We start from the raw sequence: 15059 nt of genomic DNA, 5'->3' as shown, positions 1-15059 counted from the left end.
TTACAGCGCTGTCAATACATGAATATCCAGACGTTGTACAAAAATGTCCAATTCTTGCACACAATTGGACACCACGCCAGTTGATTTTCATAGGTATTTAAGAGCAGAAATTAATTAATTTTATTAACATGCCTAAAAATGCTTTTTTTAAAAAATGCGTTTTTGAAGAATTAACCACACATTTACATGGTAATGGGCCTTTTCTGCCATGGAGCGCTTAATTGGCCTCTGGCCCTTTAAACTCTGAGGGGCTGTAACTTTAGTTTCTTTTGGTCACTTTGCATGATTGACACCTCTTTTTTAATTGTTTGAGCCAATAGAGTCACAGTAACGATGCCACGTTCACGTTACATTAACCAATCAGACGTGGTAATGCCAAAACCCACGTGGGCCCAAATTTACTGCACGTGACGTCTGTCCAGTCACGTGTCTATAGGTGGATCTAAAATGGAGGTTGTTGACGAAAACGGCTCTGATGCGGCTAGGTAGGCATGGTAACTACCGGCAATCACGTGGTTAACGGCTACCGGCGAAAATAACGGAGGAAATCTGGGCGGTAAGCCAATTTCTGTCTTAGCGCATTTGCGCCGCTGTGTTTTTGTGGTCTTCTTTTGCAGCTCATTCAGTGAATTCTGGTCAGAGTGTGGTGAAACTTGGTGTTTGGAATTGGTGATAGCTCTGGAAGATAACCAGCTTTTCTTTAGCCGGTTACATGAAGTCTGGAGAATTTCTGGTCCGCCTTGTTTGTTTAGCGGACTTCTGCGCATTTACATAACTGCTCGTTTAATCATGGCTTGTTTTCGTTGAGTTTGGTGGTTGTAGAAATAGTTTATATGACATTTTAGCTGAGATTCGGAGGTTTCTGTGGATACCACACATGTCTGGACTTATATTTCTCACCAAGTGTTATAACCGATTAAACGTGATCTCCTCCTTTTTTGCTCGCAGTACCAGGGGCGTAGGGCTTAAAGCACTTGTTGCAGGCTGCTGAGTTTGCATCTTTTGCTGTGAAGTACAGCCAGACTTTTGACCGCTTGCCTTGGGCATTTTTAATCTGTAGCTCTGCTCTAAAAGAACGTACATACCTGGGCCCGCCTACTATCCTTGTAAAGGTAAAATGATTGGCTAGAATCCAAAGCGTATGACATCTCAAGAAAAAAAAAGCACCGAAATAAAGCACCGAAATGTGCGCTGCTTTTCGGTCTGGTTACTACCGTTTATATTAGAACCGGTGCCATCACGGCACCGGACACCGGTACCCATCCCTAGTTGTGCCTCTACTATTTTGAACATACAATATAGCTTTATTTTTATGTTGATCATATTAAAACAAAGAAAACAGTCTGAAGTTCTTTTTTTTAAGTTATATATACAATGATTTTACCAGTCTGGCCCACTTGAGAATAGACTTTTCTCCATGTGGCCCCTGAACTAAAATGAGTTTGACACCCCTGACATAGAGTAAAATCTCTCTGACAAAATGACAGTTTTTTATCCACCACCATGTAATTTCAAATACTGTATTACAGGCTAGAAGTGAGCTTTAGGTCTGGGTATCGTGACTGATTTCTAGAATCGATTTGATGTGATTCACAAGGTCCTGGATCGTTTCGATCTATGATTTGATTTGATTCAATTTGATTTTAATTGGGGAAATTTTGCAATTTAATTTGGCATCATTTTACATTTCTTCACTGTTAAACAGCAGAAATGAGGCTTTCTGGTTGGAGGTCATTTTGGAGGGGAAAACACGGCGTAATAATAATAATTAGGTCAAAAGGTCAAAACAAGAGTACAGTTAAGTTAAAATTAATAGGTCAAAGGTCAGGTTAAACAGGATCAGCAAAAATTAAACCAGGATAAAGAAATACTACATCAAACAAGGAAATAAATTAAAAGTCTGAGTTAATGAGAAATTAAAGGAGTTTAAATCAAGTTAAAAGTAAGATTTTAAGCCTTTGTTAGTTAAACCAGATAAAATAATCGGAATAACCGATTTGGGGGAAAATCGCAAAGATGTTGTGATCAAAGCTTTTTTAAAATAGTTTGTACGGCATAAAGAAAAACACATGTTTTTAGTAAATTGTATAAATTGTTACGAAGCCAAAACCACTGTAGACACTGGTACAGACCTCAAATCATTTTTACTGAAGAAGGAGGAATTCTGCCTTAAACAGTAAAGTGTTCTTTAACAGTTTGACATTGATAGAGTTTGTTTGTGTGTTTGAGAGTTCAGACTGAAAGTTGTGTGTGTGTGTGTGTGTGTGTGTGTGTGTGTGTGTGTGTGTGTCTGCAGCTGTTCTTTGTGTTGTTGCTGGATCGTTGCCTCAGGGGGAAAGTTGTGTGTGTGTTGAACATGCAGACTAACAGAGACTGCAGCTGTCAGCAGCCACACACACTTTATATTCTTCAAATCAAATCAGAGTGAAACATGTTCACTGACAGCTCAGCTTCAGCATCTTATTCATGCTGTGACTGCAGCCGTTCAACTCTGTTTCTCTTTAACCCAAATCATCACAACATGGAAATATAATCATCAAAATGATGTGACTGGAAGGATGCAGCAGTCTGTGCTCCACCTTTCTCCTCCACACCTGCAGGTGGAGAACATGGATGCATGAATCTCTACAGAGTTCTTTGAATATTATCCGTCTTATCAGTTTTCAGTGAACAAAAATCCTCACAGAGCCAAAATAAGCAGTTTGTATCCAACATAACTCAGCTGGACTCTGATGCTCCGTATAACAGCCACACATGAGTCTGGATTCACTCAAAGCATTGAACAAACTTTATTGTAAATGAAGCTTTTGGACATTTATTCTCTGATATTTGCTCTTCAGCTCGAGTCTCCATCAGTGGGAACATTTCCTGATTCAACTTTTCTTCTGTTCAAATCAAACTCCATGAGAATCAAAGTGTGAATCAGAGTCCTGATGATCAGATTCTATAGAAACATGGAGACTGTAGAGGATTTACACTCAATATGTTCATTTGGTCCCTTCAAGAAAAATCAATTATTCATCCAATAAAATCAGTCGTTGATCGACTCAGTTTGATTGACAGGACAGATGATCAGAGGTGCAGAGTTTTTACCACCAAAATTAGGACTGGGACTGAAGTATGGGTGGAGTTTGTGAGTGAAGGAGCAGCCAGTAAAGGAGTAGATCAGAGCTGCAGCACCTACATCATAAAAGGAGACCAGACCCTCCTCATAATCCACAAACACCCCCACCTTCTCAGGACCAGGATGAAGACAGAGACGGACTGGAGGGGAAGCACCAGCTATGTACTCATTTCCATTTCTCAGCACTACAATCCAGAAACCATACTGAGGTCTCAGTGTCATTCCTCCCTTCCTGTTGATCGACTCTGTGGCCACTCCTAAATCCCAGTCAGTCTTTCCTTTAACCTGAACCTCAAAGTAAAATCTGCCTGAAGAGAAACTCTGCTCTCCTAAAACATTAGCACACAGAGAAAATCTCTCTGGGTTGTCTGGAAGTTTCTTCCTCACATCACTATGATACACTTGTTTTCCATCATCAGACAGGATGAGTTCAGGATGAGCTGTATCAGGATCCAGAGTCACATCCACCTCATGCTGCTGCACCCTCTGCAGCTCAGCCTCAAACTGCTTCTTCTTCATGGGTTTCCAGACTGTCTCCTCCAGCTGAGCCACAGCTCTCCCCACAGTCCCCTCATATGATGGTGGATGAACTCTGACCTCTGTCCAGTCCTTGGTGGGTGGAGCAGCTTTCAGGGAGGAGAAGCTTTGGAGGAGGTGGAGGTGGTCTTCAGAGCGTGAGAGCTGCTCCACCTCAGAGCTTCTCTCCATCAGCTCAGAGATTTCCTGTTCCAGGTCTTTGATGAGACCTTCAGCCTGTTTCTCTGTAGTTTCCTGTTTGTCTTCGATCTCCTTCATGAGCTCCTTCAGGCGTCTCTCAACAGACTCCATCAGAGCAGTGAAGACCTGAACACCTTCTGCTTTCTGTCTGTCTGCAGCATCTTTACTCATCTTCACCGACTCTGTGATCTCCTGAATCTTCAGTCGTCTCTTCTGGATCATCTGCTGAATCTCAGCCTCTGTCTTCTCAGCTCTGCCTTCTTTCCTTCATATTCTTCTCTCAGAGGAACAAACTCGTGGTTCTTGTGGTCTAAAACAGGGCAGAGCATGCAGACACATGTCTGGTCGGTCTTACAGAACAGCTGCAGAAGGTTATCGTGCTTCGTGCACATCCTGTCTTCCAGGTTCTCCACAGCATCAATCAGCTGATGTCTTTTCAGACGTTTCACTGTCAGATGAGGCTCCAGGTGAGTGTGACAGTAGGAGGTCTGACACACCAGGCAGGACTTCAGGGCCTTCAGTCTGGTTCCAGTGCAGACGTCACAGGGAACTTCTCCTGGTTTGGCAGCTTGTTGCTCTGAGCTGCTGCTGCTGGCTTTCTGCTGAGCTTCACGTCTGAACTGAGCAACCATCTCAGAGATGAAGGTGTTGACCCTCAGCTGAGGTCTAGTGGAGAAAGTCTCTTTACACATGGGACACTGACAGCTCTGATTCATGTCCCAGTGCTGACTGATGCAGGTTTGGCAGAAGTTGTGTCCACATGGTGTAGAGACTGGATCAGTGAACACATCCAGACAGATGGAGCACAGAAACTGATCTTCAGATCGCAGATTGCTGGCAGCAGACATGTCTGCACTCTGAGGGAGAAAGAAAAGAAACATTTGATTCAAAATTCACTTTAAATTTCATTTTTAAAAAGAGAGACACAAGCGTCAGTAGTCTGAGGAGCTTGGAAAGAAAAGCGTCTGGACTTCTTTGAGGTTCTTGAAGACGTTTCATCAGAGAAGCTTCTTCAGTTCTCAGAGTAACTGGTGGAGACCCAGCAACACACTCAGACACAAACTGGTTCATCCCAAACACAAACTTAACATCGTCGTGTCTGCTGTACAGTGCAGCGTCCAGATGAACAGAATAACTTTTGGGGATGAAGATAAATACAGTCGTTAAAAAGATGTGAAATTTTTTCTCTGACTGTTTTACAGGAGGTTGAAGATTTGTGTGAAAATGAGATCAGTGAATTTTGTTGATCAAAATCACATTTAAGGAGGAATTCTGTCCTCCAGTTTGTTTAAATAAGCTTTGGGATTAAACACCATCATCTATGTTTGTGTCTGATGACATGTTTGATCCAGTTCAGCTTGAATATCACAGCTGATGTGTGAACTCTGACATGTTTAAAGCCTCGATTATCAGGATGATTCAAACACATCTGTTTAAATAATGAGATTTATGTTTCCGCACAAAGTTATAAAGTGCAGCATCGACTGTTTTCTGAATGATTCAGGAACATCTGTGACTCTTACAGGATACACTAAGTCAGATAATCTCTCTTTGTAAAATGTCTGAATGACTTTTTGAAGTACTGACCAAAATCTGCTGGTTTACAGTATCAAAGGCTTTATATCAATAAAGAATAAACAGGTGTTTTCACGTCTGTAATCCTTATGATCAATCAGATCCAGAATCAATCTAATAGGAACAGGAAGTGATGAATAACCAGGAAGTGTGGAGTCAGTCTGAAGTCCAGAGCACAGACTGAGTCCACAGTCCTGAGCAGAGCCACAGTGAGACTGAAGCAGCAGCTCGATGTTCCTACAGTGGATCTGTGGTTACATGAGCAGATTTCTATGGATCCAGTGTGACTGTGATGAGTCAGCATGAAGTGAACAGAGTGAAGATTTGTGTAGAAACAGGAAGTGTGATCAGCTGCACTCACCACTGTTGCTGAGAGAAACCTGATGGACTCCAGTGAATCTTCTTTTAGAGACAAACAGGACTCGACTGCAGCGCTGCTGCTGCTCTCTCACACTTTCACTCCTGCAAAATGACGTTGAACTTCTCGTCTTTGCTCCGCCTCTTCCTGCCTCTCCCTTTATCAGCCGGTCTGTACTCAGTGACTGTGTGCAGCGGGTGGGAGGAGTAAGGAGTGGTGTGTGGGTTCACAGTAATGACGGCCTCAGGTGATCAGGAGAAACTCACCTGGATTTCCTTTTTCCACAGCAGACTGAGAGCTTCAGGTGGACCCTGAAGGAGGTCTCAGACACAGGTGGTAAAAGTACACACAGTGTGTACTGAAGTAGAAGTACTACTGTTAAAAATACTCCAAGTACTAATTCAACTTCTTTAAACACCACAAACAACAAGTACTAAACACTGATTAATTTCTCCATACACAGTAAATCTAGACTTTGATAAGTTCCACCATGAAACCTCGTAAACCTAAAATGCTAAATATCCCGTCTCTGAAAACCAAAAAGAAATGCCTCACAAATCAAAGCCACTCACACCAGAGTGAGATCATCTTCCCCTGAAATTCTCAGAGCTGACTACTCCTTACCCACCCACCACTTCTTTGTCACTCCTCCTCTTCCAGTCCCAGAGAAGGTCGCTGACTGCCAGGTGACACTGGTTACATATTATTAAGTCTGATCTCTCTGTAGCTCACTGTCTCTTTAAAAACAAGACAGAATAGTTTGGTGCATGTGTTTGTTGTTGCTGTGTTGGTGCATTCCTAGTTAGTTCTATTTTCTCCCAGATAAAAATAGGACTATAACACTGTAACACTATATACTCTCTGCCTGGGAACCCCCGGTTACCCCCCCATGACTGAACAGGGAACCTGGAAGTAAACTGGTGTTTGCAGTGTGCTGCTTTATGTGTCTGCAGTCTGACTGAGGATCAGATCTAACCGGATTTTGACTGCAGGATGAAGATTCTGCTGCTCCTCTTATTCAGTAAGAAAGATGCTCTGATCTTCTGCATGCACACACACACACACACACACACACACACACACACATCTGTAACTTGAGGTCATTATATAAGAACTGCACTGATGACTGCTCTGTGTATTCTCCTGAATGAAGACCGTCTCTCTGCAGCTTTCACGATGGGAGGACCAAATCAATCAGGACTTAAATTAATTTCAAATTAATTTCTCATATTCGATAGTTGTTTGGAGCACCACACACACAAATACTTGTGCCTAAAATGGTGCTTTATGTCTTTAATTACATGTAAATTTTTATCTAACTGTGTTAAGTAAGTACAATGAAAAAATTTAAAGCCACATTTTGTGATTACTCTGTCACTGTGAATGAATTAAATGATTTAGCTAGATTTTCTTAAGGTGTTTATTTATTATATCGATCTATAAAACATCCATCTTCTTCTGCTTATCCGGGACTGGGTCGTAAGGGGAGCAGCCTAAACAGGGAAGTCCAGACCTCCCCCTCCCCGGCCACCTCCTCCAGCTTGTCCGGGGGGGCACCAAGGCATTCCCAGGCCAGCCAAGAGATATAACACAGGAAGAGATTAATTCCAAGTCCAAACCACTAAATGCCTATAAGCGCATACATTCTACAGCTGTTTCTGTAGCCACACTATAAAGCTGCTCTAACCCTACACATAACATCCCCCAAAACTCCTTATTCAGTCCTGACAGAAAACTCTATTATTAAATTATAACCTGGCTACTACTACTAGTAGTAGTAGTAGCCAGGTTAAGGTCATGGGTTATTGACTAACCCTTCCAATAGTCAATAGGAATGTAGACATGGACCAGACTCAGGGTGGTCAGGGTAGTTTTAAATGAGCAAGAAATAAAGTAAACAAATGAATTGTAGTAAGTCGCACTGTTCGGCAGTACAATTATGTTTAAAGAAAAAAATGTGTGTCATCTCTTTCAGAACAGTTAGATTATGACTATTATAAACATTGACTAATATCACTGTTTTCTCTCATTCAAATGAATCTCCTTTCTCCTCAGATACAAAACCACATGAACTAATATTTGTCAAAATGCCTGTGTCAACAGACTGAAAGCCATTATGCTGATTGTTCAGTGTAGTACCTGTGAGAAGCATCTTCATTTTAAGTCTTTGGATCTTTGAGACAGTTTGTTGGTGTGCAGGTTCATCAGCACTTAGGTCACCTATCAGTTCCACACTCGTTATCACTATCAATGACGTTCTAATGATGGAAAACAAATGCAGTACTTTTAAATAAAGAAAACAGGAAAATCTTGATAACCAAAAACTCTTTGATGCGATTGTTGTCATCACTGAAGTATGCACACAGACTTGTAAGAACACACTTCAAGATACACGAGTCTGTTTTGAGTTTTGCTTTCTTCTCTAATGACTAATCTTTTATCAATTCTTTAATCACTTGCTGCTTAAGAGAAAGAGAATTAAAGTCGACAGTATATCCAGGATTTGTTTTTGACATAAACTCATTGCTGCAGCCTCGGGCAGCAATGAGTTTATGTCAAAATAATGTCGGGCGCTATTAGACTGGTTTTTAGTTTCACTCCTGAAGTTAGTGGGTTGGCTTCCAGCCACTGGCTCATGAATCCATCTTCCCTGTTCTGTATGTTAGTTTCAGCTTTAGTTTGCTCAGTTTAGTTTTTTTAAGTCTCGGTTCTCGTTTACCTTTTGTTTTTTAGCGTCACCAAGCCATTAATAGACAGCTTGCCTTTAAAAAAAACAAAAAAGACTTTCTTTTGCAAGTGTCTGCTTTTGGTTTCACTCTCCACTCCTCATGGTCCACCAGCTCAGACCATGACATAAGTGTGAAAATCTCTGATGCTGAATTGATCACTTGTAAACTGAACCCATCTTTGCATCTGTAGTTAGAGTTTGAACTTTCACCTCTTTTACATTTGGGTCCTCAGTTTCCCAGCATGCCACAGCAGTGGAGGTGTATGAGGGGGCTGAGTCTGTGCTGCTGCCCTGTCAGCTACTAGCTGCTCCCAGTGAGTTCACAGCAGCAGTGTGGGACCGCAACGACCTCAACATCCCAACAGTCCATGTTCGTGTGAAGAGTGGTGATGATGTGGATGATCAAAACCAGCGTTACACCAACCGAACATCAATGAGTGCTGATGCTCTGCAAACTGGAAACCTCAGCCTCACTCTGAGAAACCCGACAGTCTCTGACAGTGGAACCTACACCTGCATCCTCCGCATCACTGGACGAGATGTGAGCTGGACTTACTTACAGCTGAAGGTCACAGGTCAGCGATGTAGACAGAGGTTAGAGGAGACGTGAACTCTAAATTTATCAAAATCTGCTGGATGATGTTCAGGTTTTTTGTGCTTGTGTTAATTACAGAACCTCCTCCTCCACCTCCTCCAGTCTGGCCCAAAGTTCTCTCAGCTGTCTTGGTTCCTGTGGTTGTCCTGGCTATTTGCTGTGGTATCAGCATGTTTTGTGGATATAAAAGGCTGAAAAATAAAGAGGGTATGTAGGAGTGTATTACTTAGTTCTACAGTGTTTCATTCTTTGAGTGTAATATTTCGCAGCACTTCTCAGTTTTGTTACCCCTGTTTCTGGTTCTATTTCTTGATTGATGTTAGTTCCCTTTTGTGATCTCTTTGTTATTTGTATCCCTGCTTCAAAACAAAACTTAAAAGCATCGGGTGACACTGCACATTGCTCATAACAGAGAGAAGGTTCAGAAAGGAACCTGTTAAAAGATCCGTGCTGCTGATGCTGTGCAGCTCATGTTGTGCTTGGTTGTTCTTTCAGTTCATGAGGTGGAGGTGGGTTCAGGTGTGGAGTTTGCCAATCTGCCCTGCAAAGCCACAGTTCACCTGTCTAAGGTAAATAAGATTGTGTGGAAGGACAGAGATGGCAGGAACGTCCATGTGTATCAGAAAGACTCTAAGCAGCCTGAAAAACCGCACAGACGTTACAGGAACCGAACAGAAATGATTGAAGACCTCAGTCTGACCCTGACATACCCCACAGAAACTGACACAGACACCTACACCTACACCGTCTACGACAGGAAGGAAAAAGTCCTTATGGAGAAAAAAGTGGAGCTGAAAGTCAGAGGTCAGTGCTGCAGATGATCCTTATTCACAGATTGTGTGTGAAAGTTTGATTGTTTGGAGGAACTAATGAAGTTACTTTTGGGAAATCGATGGAAGAGAAACTGTTAAATATCAGCAGTTAATGAGACGGCCATGCTTGAATATAAGTTTGAACAGTTATAAACTAAAGAGAAAACTAAAGAGAACTAAAGAGAAACTTGTTAGAAACAAGTTAGAAACTACGGTTATTCTGTCTAAAATTTTAAATTGTTTCATGATGATTTATGGGTGACAAATATGCAAAAACAAAAACCAAAAACATATTTATGATTGAAAGCATCTGCAAGTGATCTATTGGAGATTATGTATCTGAATTTCTGGAGCAGGACCACACCTCTAAACCCTCTCCTTCCGGTTGCCATCTATATAGGTTCCCCCCAGTTCTGCAACTGTTCATTCTCGTTTACATGCCCCACCTTCCCTCCTTCTCAATTCATTAACTTCTTCACTCCTATTTATTTATTTTTGGTGGTGGTCAGAGGGCCCGGTGGCGCCAGCGTCCGGCAGCCTCGCCTCTGTCAGTGCGCCCCAGGGTGGCTGTGGCTACAATGTAGCTGCCATCACCAGTGTGTGAATGTGTGTGAGAATGGGTGGATGACTGGATATGTAAAGCACTTTGGGGTCCTTAGGGACTAGTAAAGCGCTATACAAATACAGGCCATTTACCATTTAAATATTTAGTACATGTGGATCTGCCCGGCCCTGGAGCCGCCGTCAGTCCCCTTCGAGGCCTTCCCCAAACCGCAGCTCAATTCATGTCCAAGCATTAACCTTTACCTATTAAAACACTGTTGATCCTAAAACGAGGACATGGGCCCAACCAGTGAAACAGAAAAACTGGTGGATTAAAATATAATTCAAACAAAATCAAAAAAGTACATGTTGTCCTCTCAGACTGTCAGGTAGACGTGAAGGAGGGGGCGGAGTCTGTCCTGCTGCCCTTTCAAACCACAGCAAACCTGCCTAGAGACACTGAAGTGGTGTGGAAACGTCATGAACCCGAATACATGAAGGTCCACGTGTATGAGAACGGCTGTGACCATCCTGACAAACAGGACAACCATTACAAAGGTCGCACTAAGATGAAGAAAGACCTGCTGACCACCGGAGACCTCAGTCTGACCCTGCAACACCCCACGGAGGGTGACAGTGGGAGATACGGCTGTGAGGTCAACAACAAGGACGCCTCACAGTCACAGGTTAGTTAGTGAGTTAGTTCATGATTATTCATGTTGGTTTATTTGCTTGTTTGTGTGACTCTCTTCTGTTTCCTCTGCAGGGAATAATCAGGCCAAGAAACAAACACAACATCAGGATCAGCTCCAATGATCAATCGGTTTGATGTGTTTGTTTGGTTATTAATCTGATTACAGTGAAGGACATCATGAATAGACAGTGGATGAAGGGTTGAAGATGCTGTCAGCTGATACTTTGTTTGTACTTTGTTCGGCTGTATTATTCTCAGTGAGGTCAACATTGTGTCCTCATATTTGTCTGTTCTCAGTATGATTAGACAAGTAACTTGTAAAAGCTAAAATGGGTCACTTTACTGTTGATTATGTTTATTTGTTTGATGATGTTTATTGTTTATTGTTTCAGTAACATGAACAAAGTACCGTGCAAGAAATAATCAATATCATCTGCATTTGATGTGAAAGACGGTGAAGCACAATTTACACATTTGTTCAATGAACATTTATATAGACTAATGTACACAAGAGTTTATCAAATAAACAGTATTTATACATGCATTTTTCTCTGCTTATGCTCACACTGTGCGGTTTTTGGCCCATTTTGAGCCGATTCTTGAGTCGTGCGACCGTTTTGGTGATCGGCCCGATTTTGGCCTTCACCGTGTGTCGTGCATCGTGTAGTATACGTGGGGTAAAGAGAAGCAATTAACACCTCACGACCAGCTCCCGATCATAAATCTCTTGGTCGTGAGGATTTCAAACCTGTTTAAAATCCTCGCGACCGTCGTGAGGGTGTCACTGCAGCTTCTCACACTGCGCACGTGCAAACACAAATGTCAGCGAAAAAGACGGCGCAGCACGGCGGTGCAGCGTGTGATCTGGATACAAGCGATGGAGGCACAACTTGTAGGACTTTGGAAAGCTCACCCGAGCCTTTTCGATGTGGCCTCACAAAATTATCACGACCACAACAACCGTGAAAATAGTTGGATTTACACTGCTGCTCAATCACAGCTGTCTGATCAATGTTTTTCATTAACAATTTAGCAAAGTTGATGGTGGTGGTGTGCGTGTCTGTGTGAGTGAAACACAGAGAGGAAGAGCGAGGGACAGATTTTCTGTTATAACCTTCATTTTATGGACGCACAGTGTGAGCACTCAGGTCGCATCAGAGCATCGGGCCGTATAGTGTGAGACCTGCATCGTGACCTATGAACTTCTAACCCCTGCGAGTCAATCGTGCAGTTTGAGCAGAAGCTGAATAACGTGACTGAAAAAATCTGCCCAGAATCCGCCCAGCTTTACCCAACTCAGATTCAGGAGGGCAAAAGTTGGAGCACATCCTGAACACGCTGCCAGTCTAAAGTTCCTGTCATAGCACATATTACTTAGTTACATATTACACAGCACCAAATCACAACAACAGTTACCTCAAGGTGCTTTATATTGTAAGGTAGACCCTACAATGTTACAGAAAACCCAACAATCATATGACCAAGCAACAGTGGGAAGGAAAAACTCCCATTTATCCATTCTTTATTTTTTGTCAAGAAATTATACAGACTTGTACACATTATATGCATCTTACACGACATTAGATTTTGCAAACCAATTTGGCTTTTATTTTAAACGAAAGAGCAGTCACAGTCTGTGGTGGCAGACCGTGGAGTTGCAGGAAAAAGCGGACCCAAATACAGGACTCTTATGATGAACAGTAAATTCATTACCAGTGAGGCAATGAAGAACAACTATGTACAATCCCAGCACTGTGGCCACCGTGACAATTTTCCGTGAATCCCACACAGAGCATGTGTCCAAGAAAAAGCTGAAAACAGCAACTCCAAAAAACTCAACTCCCTTGAAAACACACTGAGCTCCCAATTCCAGTTTAGACTTAAGCTGACTGGAGCTCAGAGTGTGGCTGACTTTTGGTGCATTTCAACCATTCATATTGCATATTACAGGATGTATCACCTACTTTTTTTTTTTCCCGCCTGTCCCATTTGGTTCTTTTGCCATCAGAATTATTGTCTAAAGGCCAAGAAAGATGCCCAACAGATTTACTTTACCAAATTGACCATGGCTGTATTGGTCCATTTGATTCACCTTTGTTTTTATTATTTATTTTACTTTATTTTCACTTGCTACACACGGGACAGACATGACTGGGGGAAAGAAAAGGGAGAAAGAAAGAGAGGTAGGCAAAGAAAAGCAGCGGGAAGAGGAACGGTGATAAAGGGCAAAAATCAGAAACCAAACATACAAAAAATACATATCAATCACCTGGATCACCTGTTGAGAAAAAAAAATAGAAAACAAGCCAAAAAAAGAGAGCAACATAATAAACAACATCATCATGATGATCTATGTGAATAAAACAGTAAATACTAAATATTGAATATTATTGTGCAGCACGTACGATGATGCTTTGAGGTAGCAGCCAAAAAGGGTGTAGTTTGTGTCTGTGAGAACCTGTGTATGTAACCCTTCTGGAGTTGTTACAGGACACTAGGACCAGTTAGGTGCGATTACTAGAGTAGTAACGAGTGTAGCGTGTAATAAAGACCAGAGACCAGGTAATAAGTTTAAATTGCCGGCTTATTATTTTGTAAAGACAGAGAATAGACAGTTGACTCACATTACATAAAACATTCAACACAGCATTTAAGGGAAACAAGATATTTCCTTTCCCTTTTTAGTTCAGTAATTTCTGTTAATTTATCCTGTTTATCTCAAAACCTTTTATTTGGCTTTAAAAGGATATTATGTTCAGTCTAAGTTATTGTCTTATTTATTTCAAGTTCTAAGTTTGAGTTTATCCTTTAATCTATTTGAGTTAACACTGTGTTATTTTAAATCAAGTTTAGTTCTTTAGGCCCAAGATTTAATTTAATTTTGGTCTAGTTCACCTTTAGATTTCAACCATTTCTTATTTTGTTTTAACCCATCAAAATTATTTACATTTCTGTTAACACCATTACAGCGTTAAAATGTAGAGTTGACCAAAAATAAATTACAAAAAACAAAAAATGTAAAAGACTGAAAACAATTCAGCAAAAGGCTGAAAAACCCTTAAAACAACCAACCAAACAAAAGAAAAGTTGTCTCTGTGTCCTTTAACTATTAATCCTGGAATTACTCTGAATGGTTATCCGGTGCTTTGAGAGTCTCTGTTCTTTTGCAGAGGTGTATGGATTAATAGGGCTTTCGAGCATGATGTCACGGGAGAGGGGCCACGCCCCCTCCCGCCATGACAATAGGCCAGACAAAGCACACGGAAGCGTCAGCTGGTTCGTATGTACTGTGTTGTCGGTTGCAACGGTAGATCACACGATAGGGAAGGCAAGAAGCAGGAAAATGGGCTCTCTTTTCATCGTTTCCCCTCCTGGAGGCAACGGGAGGGATCTGATGTATCCGATATTACTAAACGAAGACGTCAGGCTTGGATTGCAGCAGTCAGACGAGCGGATCGAGTTCTCTGCCATCCCCAAACCTGAGAATTCATGTTGAGCGAGTAATAGGTACTTTGCGTAACAAGTTCAAAATGCTACACACTACAATCCGATTACTCATATCATGTGAGGGTGAAGACACAACACTGCTTGATAAGAATGGTGTGCTGTGTTTTGCTGAATATGTGCCCCAGTGTGGTTGTCAAACCAGGGCCAAATGAAACTTGCTCTTGTTGAATATTCATAAAACTGCTGTGTTGCATGTACAGTTCACTGTAAATAATTGTACTTTCTGTAAAGTGGTTTCAATAAAACAAAAAAAAGTATCTTTATTTTTTGTTATTATTTATTGTTGAACTTCAAAATACTCCATAATATTTATGCATACAGATAACCAAATATCAAGGCAAGGTGTATAGCCACACAATGCACAATTGCATCAAACTGACATTGAGGTATGGCAACTAAAGTTGCT

The 15059-nt window shown here is 41.6% G+C and overlaps 1 protein-coding gene and 1 pseudogene across 1 annotated transcript; one reads left to right on the top strand and one right to left on the bottom strand.

Annotated features, from left to right (window-relative positions):
- Positions 1 to 2765: 2765 nt before the first annotated feature.
- LOC120438616 lies at positions 2766 to 6101 on the bottom strand (annotated as a pseudogene).
- A 579-nt stretch (positions 6102 to 6680) lies between these two features.
- Positions 6681 to 11582, top strand: LOC120438637. Its single transcript, XM_039609063.1, has 6 exons — positions 6681 to 6795; positions 8736 to 9077; positions 9176 to 9304; positions 9593 to 9901; positions 10834 to 11138; positions 11219 to 11582. Exons 1-6 carry the CDS (start codon positions 6768 to 6770, stop codon positions 11279 to 11281), a joined length of 1176 nt encoding a protein of 391 aa, XP_039464997.1. The 5' UTR covers positions 6681 to 6767; the 3' UTR covers positions 11282 to 11582.
- The last annotated feature ends 3477 nt before the right edge of the window (positions 11583 to 15059 follow it).

The sequence above is a fragment of the Oreochromis aureus genome, linkage group 3 (genome assembly GCF_013358895.1).
Source record: "Oreochromis aureus strain Israel breed Guangdong linkage group 3, ZZ_aureus, whole genome shotgun sequence".
In the NCBI taxonomy this organism is placed as follows: domain Eukaryota; kingdom Metazoa; phylum Chordata; class Actinopteri; order Cichliformes; family Cichlidae; genus Oreochromis; species Oreochromis aureus.
Note: the sequence above shows the minus strand (reverse complement) of the source record. Positions and strands in the feature narration are given on the sequence as shown.

Bases quoted from the DNA above. Each gene is read 5' to 3' on its own strand.
- LOC120438637 (XM_039609063.1), top strand. From the start codon at position 6,768: ATGAAGATTCTGCTGCTCCTCTTATTCA. The intron at 6,796-8,735 runs GTAAGAAAGATG...TTGGGTCCTCAG, and splicing joins TCTGCTGCTCCTCTTATTCA to TTTCCCAGCATGCCACAGCA. The intron at 9,305-9,592 runs GTATGTAGGAGT...TTGTTCTTTCAG, and splicing joins AAGGCTGAAAAATAAAGAGG to TTCATGAGGTGGAGGTGGGT.